The sequence below is a fragment of the Pygoscelis adeliae genome, unplaced genomic scaffold, assembly GCF_000699105.1.
Source record: "Pygoscelis adeliae isolate BGI_AS28 unplaced genomic scaffold, ASM69910v1 Scaffold124, whole genome shotgun sequence".
In the NCBI taxonomy this organism is placed as follows: Eukaryota; Metazoa; Chordata; class Aves; order Sphenisciformes; family Spheniscidae; genus Pygoscelis; species Pygoscelis adeliae.
In genome coordinates, this window is record NW_008824791.1 from 4138388 (window position 1) to 4148739 (window position 10352).

At 40.4% G+C, this 10352-nt stretch overlaps 1 protein-coding gene across 1 annotated transcript in view; it reads right to left on the bottom strand.

The window, feature by feature from the left end:
- Positions 1 to 279: 279 nt before the first annotated feature.
- The window catches only part of GABRR3 (gamma-aminobutyric acid (GABA) A receptor, rho 3), a 32288-nt gene continuing 22215 nt past the window's right edge, over positions 280 to 10352 (bottom strand). The window contains exons 5-9 of the mRNA XM_009323899.1: positions 8767 to 8849; positions 7782 to 7922; positions 4150 to 4302; positions 1600 to 1796; positions 280 to 582 (exon numbers count right to left, since the gene is read on the bottom strand). Coding sequence (XP_009322174.1) covers positions 280 to 582; positions 1600 to 1796; positions 4150 to 4302; positions 7782 to 7922; positions 8767 to 8849 — 877 coding nt within the window. The remainder of the gene's footprint in view (positions 583 to 1599; positions 1797 to 4149; positions 4303 to 7781; positions 7923 to 8766; positions 8850 to 10352) is intronic.

Consider the following 10352-nt stretch of genomic DNA (forward strand, 5'->3'; position numbering starts at 1 on the left):
AAAGGGCTCCCTTAGTGAGCACACTGCTTCTACGCTACTGCAGTAGTAGCACGTGCATTAGATTGCCCCAGTGAAGCATTGCACAGTCCCATTGAAAAAGAAACCGGACTCATGAGAGGTTTTCATTAACAGTTTTGCTGCTAACCAAGCCAGCCTTGGTGTGACGCAGAAGTCAGTTTCAGAAACTTTTAACCCTTTCCTCTACTGCTGTTGCATTATTTTTAAAGCACGATGCTACCCTCATATGCAAAATAAAGTCTAGCTTATAATGATTTTTGTTCATATGTACAAACCCCAGTAAAAAAAGTTGAACACGATATACACACTGGGAAATATAATCCTGGAATATGTGTCAATAACATGATTGTTCTGTAAAATAATCCTGCCCACATTTCCCTTCAGAGATCTCTTCCTCTTTATGCGAGTTGTGTCCACATTGGAGACGCTGGCTGCACGTGCCCGAGTGTCATTCTCTTCACAGCGGTCTGAGAAAGCAGTCAGGTCCACGTCCACATCTGTGTCACGAAAGCAGCCGTCGAAAGCCATTGCTTGCACTGCATCAATACTATACATTCCTGAAGCCTGGCAACAAAGAATAGTTATTCTGCATCTAGCAGGAGCCATCTTAGTAAGTTATAAATATATAAAACAGAAAATAAGAAAGCTTTCTCTTCAGTGTTGTTCCCTCTGTGGAGAGCATACAGAGAACGGGGCTACCTCACAGTATTGCTATCTGTGGGGCCTGCCCCCTTGGGCAGGACGTGAGCGAGGCAGGGGATACATGTGATAAAACACACTTGTCTGACTGATTATTGCCAGCTTCTGACTGGCAATATGTGCCCCAGCTTCTGAAATAGAAAACTCAAACTCTGCCTCTCCTGTAGGTCTGCGTTGCTGGAGATGCAGGAAAGTACTTCAAACATTTCCATGCGTAGTTTTTTGATGTGATTATCAAATCACGTGAGCAACATATGCACCATTTTTCTGTTTTTCCCCTTGTGATATTCCAACAAATGACTTTACATGGGGGGATATTCTTGAGGCAAAGTTTTAAGTGAGTGCTTCATAGAAAGCAAATGTTTAATTTGTGACCGTTTATGCTTCAAGCAGACTTTTCTAAAAATGACCTTGTCATTCATCTGGTCTTGGGACAAAAAGGCATCATTAAACCCATCTTCCTAATTGAAAATGGTGAAGCAGGAGAAGGAAAAATAGACTCTGCTTCACAAGAAAGAGGGGGAAATACTACACGAGTGCATGCTGGGGTATATTTCAGGGAGAGGAAAAATACTTTGATCAATAGGTATTTGAGAACAGAATGAAGGCTACCTTCCTCTGGGGGGATGGGGGGGTGGGGGTGGAAATCAGGAGATGTACTCCCTAACCTCTGTCACAGGAAAAGGAAGGGAGAGAAAGCACAGACCTTCTCAAGATCTCAAAGAGGATGATACATTTCCTCCCTTCAGCCAAGTAAAGAAAAGTGAGATACAGAGTGGAGTCACAGACGTGGTTACTGTGCTGTTATCACAGTGGTGTATCAGGATTACTCTGTGGCTTCTGTGATCCTTTCTGAAGGCAACAAAAGACAGAGGATTGTACCTTGCCCCTTTTTTTGAGTTGCTTTCTCTCTTCAATTGTGGTGAGATAGTTCACTGCTGCATATTCGATGACAGACAGGAAGACAAAAAGGAAGCTGATCCATAAATACACATCCACAGCCTTTATGTAAGACACTTGAGGCATTGAGGCACTTACTCCTGTCATGATGGTTGACATTGTCAGCACTGTGGTTATACCTGCCAAGGAAAAAGGGGAAGTTATCATAATACTGGCCAGCTGGTTCTGTTTAGCTCATCACCGTTGCTTGGACAGCACAGCTTTGTGAGGGCATATGATTGACGCTGCCTTTAACTTCATTGCACAGGCTCTGAAAAGTGGACTGAACCATGAAAGACCTATCACATACAATACTGAATCCCGTAAATCATCTCTCTGCTCAGTGCATGCAGTTAGAGCTGCATCCCACCAGGTTCGAACAGCGGGGACACAACACGGGTGATTCAGCAGCATAAGGAACACATTTCTATGACAGCTTTAGGCACCGCTGTAGGGAAGCAAAAGCAGTTTTGTGGTCTTCCCTCACTTCCCAGAGCCAGGGTCTCCACTACACACTTTCTTGTCCCGGAGAGTCACTAAAGAATCACCAGTTTCCCTCCCAACCCCTTCTCAAATTGTTCTTCTTGAGAACATGTATCAGCTTGTATGTCTCTCTCATAACTCCATGGCTCTCTAAAAACACTCTAGCACAAAAATGCTATATCCATTGAAACTAAGAAATACTTTTTGTTTACTTCAGTGTGTCCAGAATTTCACCCTCATCTTTTCAATCTCTCCTCTTGTGCAGCTATTCACCTCATTTTGTTTTGCTCTATCTCAGAAAAAAAACCCCACCAACACCCAACAGAGGCCCTGCTTTTAAAGAAATGAATGGAACACTGAAAGTGAAGACACCTCACTAACACTGGTGAGACAGCGCTGGCTGATAGCACGGCTTTTCAGCTGGGTCTCAGTATAGCCTTTCTCCAGTTTTATGCTAGTCCAAGTCCACTGGAACATACAAGAGTTTTCCCACTCCCTCTCTGCAAGTTCCTTAGGTTGAAGGATGGAGTTCGAAATATACCATATAAGAGGAAATCAATTTATTTAAAATATGTATACTCTAGGCTAGGGAGCTAAGCTTTTTAAACTTTGTTGTTAACATTGCCTATAAATTATGTATGCTTATGCTAACGAAATGTGCATTTTTCCTAGAACTCCTGATGCATGACCTTCTGCAGAAATCCATATATAAATTAAAGAACATGATCAGCAAAACCATCTTGGCAACATTACAAGTGACCTACTGAGAATTAAAACTTTGTTTTTAAAGATGAAGTTAAATTTCTTATAAATAAAAGGAATTGGTAGATGCATCAATAGATAGGAGGTACCATAATTTGTTTTTAGACTAACAAATAGATTTATATCTCATGTATTAATAGCTTTAGACTGTGGCAATAGAAAGGGATCTGAGGTAGCTACAGTCCTATTTTTTCTAGATTGATGTAGCTGTAGATAAAAATTGAGGGCTCCCTCAGTACATGCAAGTTTGTTTCTTAAACAAAGATCCTCAAATTTTCACTTGTCTAAGAAATATGGCAACATACAGTTGGCTTCTGGGACTAGCATCAGTGAGAAGAAAGAACAGGAGCTTCTTTACTAATTCTTAAACCGACAGTTGCAGGACTCAAATGCATTATGGTTACATTAGATATCTTAACAAATTTCCATCAGATCTTCACAGAGATGCTAATCTTTGAAAAAATGTACTCATTCCAAGGCCATCAGCATTAAATTCCCAACAAAGGCAGTTCTTGAAGCGGTATCAACTGATTCATCACTGAGAAAAACAATAACGTTATAAAAAAACCACTGTAATTTGTCTTTCTCTCCTGAGCTGTGGTGTTCAGAACTAAAACTGTGGGCGCAGAAAGATGCCCAACTTAACCTTCGGCTTCCACAGAAGCCTGTGTGCCTCGCACAGTTAAGGCACCAAAGCAAACATTTTCAAGATGCCTAACAAAGAAAGGCTTTGCTACATAGGACAAGTCAGAAAACTGGTTCCAAGTTGGTGGGAAGATATCAAGTGTTTGTAGAGAGAAAGCAGAGCTGCAAAGCTTTTAGATAGATTGTGCTATGCCTATTAAGTATCTCTCATGAACCATGGATTTGGGGAGGGATCTGACTACCTGTTACTTTGCTGGGAAGAGGGGAGGAAAAAGCCAACCCAGCCACTGCAAAAAAAAAAAAAAAAAAAGGAAAAATTGTAACTGTGACAGAGATTCAGAAGCAGAATCATCCCTTTTTCCTTCTGTGGTGTGTGAGCTCTTTTCTAATATAGCAAAGCAGTCTGAACGAGCATCCAACTTCCAAAGGTAGAGGTTGACTAAAGGAATTTGCGGTAGTGACAACAGTGGCAATAATAGTGTTTTTCAGGCAATTACCTGATATACTTGCTCATATCCTGCGTAAATAGAAAGCTAAGGTAGCTTCAAAACCTCTCCCCTATCCATTCGATATTTCCCAAAAGAATATACATTAAAGGTTTACCTAACGATACCCTGGCAGGAACGGCTCTTCTGTCAATCCAAAATGAAACCCAAGACAGCATCACCATCAGCATGGCTGGGAAATAGGATTGTAGCACAAAAAAGAAAATATGTCTCCGGAGTGCAAAGTTTATAAAAAGTCGATTGTACCAACCTATTGAAAAAAGAGAGAGGAATAGGTTGGGGCAGAAGAGAAGAGAGCTGTGTTATTTGTGAGCTCTGTTCACTGGCCCCCTCCTTCCAGTAGGAATGGTATATCCACATCAGTAATAGCAAATGCCTAAGAAATATTGCCACCACCGTGGTTTTATTTAGTGCTTTACCAACTGTCCATCAAACCTCATTAAAATACTGTTGCCTTGGGAATGAAGCATCATGACTGCATTAATAAAATACTATATTATAATTGAGGTTAGGAAATAGAAAAAAAGTAAATAGACTTAGAGTGAAACTGCCGGGAGAATACAGACAGGATATAATTGTCCAGGCCAACTAGGACAGTGAAGCCAACACGCTGTCTCCCCCAAAAAGTAGCCTGCCTTCTCTCACGCTACAAATACCCAGCAACAAGCAGCACTTCTTTTCCTACGGTCAGACCGGTTTGCCTGCCCAGCGTTGACTTTAGAGGAAAGGGTGCCATCTAGTGAATTTTGGGGCGTGCTCTGTTTGTGCAGCAAAGCGTGTGTGCTATACCTCCTGCGATGGGAGAGAAATCCGTTTATAGTGAGGTGAAAAGAAGACAAAAGTGGCTGGCTGCGCAGCATCTGCCTGCCCAGTACAAATAGAGACATCAATGAGCCTGTGTTAGAGCAGTCATGCCATCACAAAGAGAGACTTTATAAAAAAGAATATCTCAACAATAACCCCATCTAATATTAAATATGCTCTGTGTGTTTTCAGTTGTCGAGAGGGTTTTTGGTTTTAAAAAGGATTGTCTCAAAAATTGATTGAAATTGTTGCCCCTTCGGAGGCCAGGGAACTCCAAAAGCCTAAATGCTATGCATGTGTAGTTCACCAAGATTCACAGGAAAGGATATGCATAACCTGAAATGCATAAGGCTGCTTTGTGAGCAGCTTTTTTGTCCATTTTTTTGCCTGAGACTCTTCCGGGGGAGATGGTTCCCATTAGAGTTGTGCTGATTGTTCCCCACTATTACTTGCTTCAGGAGGCAGGGTCTGTGTGTAATCATTTTCTTCCAACAAGAAGCAAAATAGAAGAACCTGGGTTCAGGGGTGGTATGAAGTTGCACTGTTGTGCACAAAGCCGTATTTGCTTGCATGAGAGTTTTTTGATGAGAATAGCAAGGCAGAAAGAAGCCAGCTGAGTTCTTGGAACCCAGTTTCAACACACAGTGATAGCAGTTTGGTGGAAAAAAATGCCAGTCTCCTTCTTGCAAGAAGGACAAATTTGACGTAGCTCTCAGCAAGGCACAGTTATGACAGTAAGGTATCACTCGCCCTCTTCTCACATGGCAGTGGCTCTTGAAAGCTGGAGCTCTGTTCTTAGCTCATACACGAGCAAGAGATAAGGGTGAAGAACCTGATCAAGCTGTGAATCCCTCACTGCTTAGGCTGCATCATAATTTAAACTGGAATTTCTGCATTCAATATCAGTCACTACAAACATGAATCACAGAATCATAGAATAGTTTGGGTTGGAAGGGACCTTTAAAGACCATCTAGTTCCAACCCCCCAGGCATGGTCAGGGACACCCTCCACTAGACCAGGTTTCTCAAAGCCCCATCCAACCTGGCCTTGAACACAAGCAATGATGGAGCATCCACAACTTCTCTGGGCAACCCATTCCAGTGTCTCACCACCCTCATCCTAAAAAATTTCTTCCTTATGTCTAATCTAAATCTACCCTCTTTCAGTTTAAAACCATTGCCCCTTGTCCTGCCACTACAGGCCCTCATAAAAAGTCTCTCTTTATCTTTCTTATAAGCCCCCTTTATATATTGAAAGGCTGCCATAAGGTCTTCCCAGAGCCATCTCTTCTCCAGGCTGAACAACCCCAACTCTCTCATGTGGCGTTACAGCACAGTGGCCGGAAGGAGTATTACAGCTTCAGAAAGCCATCAATCTCCTGATGCTTCAGGGACAATGCAGTAGCTTCTTAGCTGTGATTACTATTTTTGAGCTCATTAGCTAGTGATTTGGGACCTCTGCATGTGTAGATGTGTCTCCCATTTTGGGGATGAGTGGTTGAGTGGAGGAGATAGTAAAAAGAGTCTAGAGTCTCTGCTAAGGGATAGCAAGTTTCTAGGTAAGGCAAAACTGTGTAGTTTTGATTGGCTTTTCTGTCATGCTTTATTCCTACTTGTTGCCTTCTTAAACTAAAGAATTGCTTTGTTATGGGCCCACTTCTCGAGCTTGTCCAGATCCCTCTGGATGGCATCCCATCCCTCTGGCATGTCGACCACACCACTCAGCTTGGTGTCATCTGCAAACTTGCTGAGGGTGCACTCGATCCCACTGTCTGTGTCATTGATGAAGATATTAAACAGTACCGGTCCCAATACGGACGCCTGCGGGATGCCACTCGTCACCAGTCTCCACCTGGACATTGAGCTGTTGACCATGAATGGCTCTTTTTTTAAGTGCAAAAAGAACCTATCCTGTAAATAAAATACAGTAAATAAATCTATTTGCAGCTTTCCTGTATGTCTTAAAGGCTTTTTTCCAAAGTGTTATGCATTTCATCATATTACATGGAATAATTTCTATTTCATTAATCTGCCTTGATATAAAAGGCAATATCCACACTGAAATGAATTGACTCAGACTGGAAAGTACAGTAGCAAGCATGCTGTTTTATCTGGTTAAAAACATATGGTTAGACTACTTACATAGAGAAGTATTTCAAAATTTATAATTGCATGTACAAATACAAAGAAAATAAAACCCACCTTGCATGAGATCAAGACTATAATAAACTTCTAAAGCCTTGTGCAGTTTGCCAGAAAGTATAGTTCATGATCTATAGGGAGAAATAAAAACCTGTCTGGGGCAGATATCTGTATTTAAACAATGTAGCACTGACATAAAGGGATTTTTTTGTGCAACTTTATCTATAAACACAGAACATTAAGCAAACCATGAATTAGACCTCAATAGGTTATAAATGCTCTCATGCAGAAATCTTATAGTTAGTAGACTGTAATGACATTTTACAGCTCCAAAAAGGAGGAGATTTTAGACAATAAAACACACTGGGGTTCCTCTTGTTTGCTTTCTTGACCCTTTAGGGTTTGCATTTTCAAGCTTTTCTATATAACCAGGAACCAAAGATTCCTGTAAATCCAATATTCCGGTGGCTTTCAGAGAAGCACCACAATTTTGCAAGAGCTCACAACAGCATATATTTGGTTGTGCATTTTTTTCAGGTTCTTTTTGTCAGATGTTAAGTTACAAGTATTATTATGACCTTCTAATATCAAGAAAGTGTTACACTGGTAATGTGAAGAGAACCGAGGACCGAGGCCAACAGGCCAGTGTGATTGACAGATCTCATTTTAACTGAGATCTCTCAGCAGTTGCAGTCATTTATTAGCAACAAATTTAAATGTGAAAGACATTCTGCATGATTGTGTCCTGTGCTTCTTCCTTTTAACGACAGGGGCTTACTATACCAGTACTGCTGTAAAAAGCTAGTCCACTGGAAGCACTGAATTCTTCGATGAAAAACTGGGAGAGGGAGATGTGCTCATCTGTCCTCAGGGACTTGTTTCCATGTTTCCAGTATAACATCAGATCATCTTCATTGTATGCATCTATGAGATAGTAAAAACAAAATCACCTCTTCTGCTGGAAAAATGCCTGTTTTCTTTTCTTAGGGGTAGGAGACCACTCAACAATTTGGGAAAACCCCAAAGAAACATTTTTTTCACACCAATTTGCCAGTTAGTTGACATGGAAAAATTTGCAAAGACCATATTCCATCTTGTTCCAAGGGAAGCCCAGTCCTGTGCCCTGCCAGCAGCTTACCTGACAGAAGGGGGACATGGGCATGCTCAGGATCACAAGGCACATAGGATGGGACCTCTGGAGCTGCCACGCTGAGCAGACTGCCTGAACACTGGGGATCTGTTCTCGGAATTTTCCAAGACTAAACAACAAACCAGCATCCCAGTTTTACTCACAATTCAAATAAGAATAAATTCTGAGGTATCAAAAAGCTCTGCAAAACAGAACTACCTTTTGTTGTCCAGCTTTACAGTTTACTACAGACAACTGAGTCAGGGGTGAGAAAGCAGACATTTCACAGTAACACAAGCACTCAGTTTCATTTTTCCATGAGGTCAAATATTGACATCTTATTTTACTTTTAACTTGCACTTTTTTCTCAGAAAAAAAACCATGATTTTTGACAGAGGAAACATTTTTAGATTTAGGCCTTGGTATATCAACCCAGTTGAAACAAAGCAGAGTGCATCATGGTTTTTCTATCTTCCCAAAGCTCACCGAGTTCTGGAAAGATCTCAAACCGGCCACAGTTTAATATGTACAGGTTGAAGGGTTCAGGTCACACACCAAAATAAGTGAAAAAAGTATTATGAACAAGATGGAGTGTTGGTAAGAATGCACATGTGAAGAACAGGTATGAATTAAACTTACAGCTTTCCAGTTCTAAAGAACAGTTCTGAGTGTCCAGCGGAAACCTACTGAAATCCATGAAACACATAGCAGAAACTGTTATTCTGCAGAAAGGAACAGAAAAACAGAAATTAAATGAAAAATTTCATACTTTCTTAGGGTTGTGCAGACATCTTTGTGAGATCCCCAACCAATCGGCTGTTCAGAATCATAATGATTGAGTTTTTCTACTTTTTTTAGACGCTTCTAAAATTGCTTCAAGATAGTGAGATAAAACTAAATCAGCGAGAGAACCATGTTTTTAAAACATAAATAATCTTTCCTATTAAGTACTTTACCTTCAACTTTTAAACCCTTTACTGGCCTGATCCTTCATTAGCCTTTCACACATTTTGCTTTGAAGGGTTACACTTATGAAGATTAACAAGGAGAGATCACATTTCTTGACTGGATTTCTCACAGATTGGAGTAGATAATATTACAGATTAGAGCAAATATTATTCCAACTGCTATTTTCCCAGCTAGAATGGTTATAATATTTAATTGCATAAAAAGATAAGCTGCAATTTCTGGAAGCCTACTCTCCTCTTCAACACCATGGAAATGCCTTATACTCTAAAAAGCTTAGGGAAATCTAGGCAAAGACATTATTTTGCATTCCACCTGCTTTTTCACAAATGTTTAGAAGGTAAATGTGCCTTGACATTTTAACCAATAAACAAAAAAAGGCTAGAGGCATGGTAAATATGGTAAATATTGCCAAATTTCTCTTTCTTGTCACAGCTTGCATGTCACTTAATGTTTTAGTTTGATTTTTCAGTTTTTCCCAAACTGAATCCTACAGGGATTTAAGTGATAAGCGATATACTGGGTATATAAGTGATCTTTGAAAACTTGTGATTGGTAATCACACTGTAGCTGAATTTTTACAAGTGTAAGATTTTGCTGGCTTGAAATGAGATTGTAAGAGTGGTACATCTTTAAAATCATGCATAAGACTTCCAACTATGGATGTTGTTTCCATCTTTTAGCTATTGACTAAAGGATCAGGGGAACAACAAGAAAATGTTGATTGAAAAAAAAAGAAAAACTATTTTAGCAACAAATCTGGATTTTTGTTCCGCTTTGTTTCAATAAAATCCTGGATGCTAGGCACTGAAGAAAAACTGTGGGATATGCAGATTTCTTGCAAATAAGTATTTAGAATATAATCAACCCACTGCATGTAAAACTGGCAATACAAAAAGGGTGTTTTAATGAGCATCTGATTCTTTAGGAACATACACATTAACAGCACTCAGGCTAGAAACACATTGCTTCACCTTAATCATTTTAAAACCTTGGTTCACCAGCCTTTAGGTCACTCCTTTCTCTGCCTCTCAGTTTGATAAGAGCTGATAGAGAAGGAAAGGAACAGGACAGGGCACCTGCCCTTCCTGCTTATGTCCAGTGTCGTGGTTTAACCCCAGTTGGCAACTGAACACCACACAGCCGCTCACTCACGCCCCGCCCCCACGGTGGGATGGGGGAGAGAATTGGAAAAGCACAAGTGAGAAAAACTCGTGGGTTGAGATAAAAACAGTTTAATAATTGAAATAAAATAATAT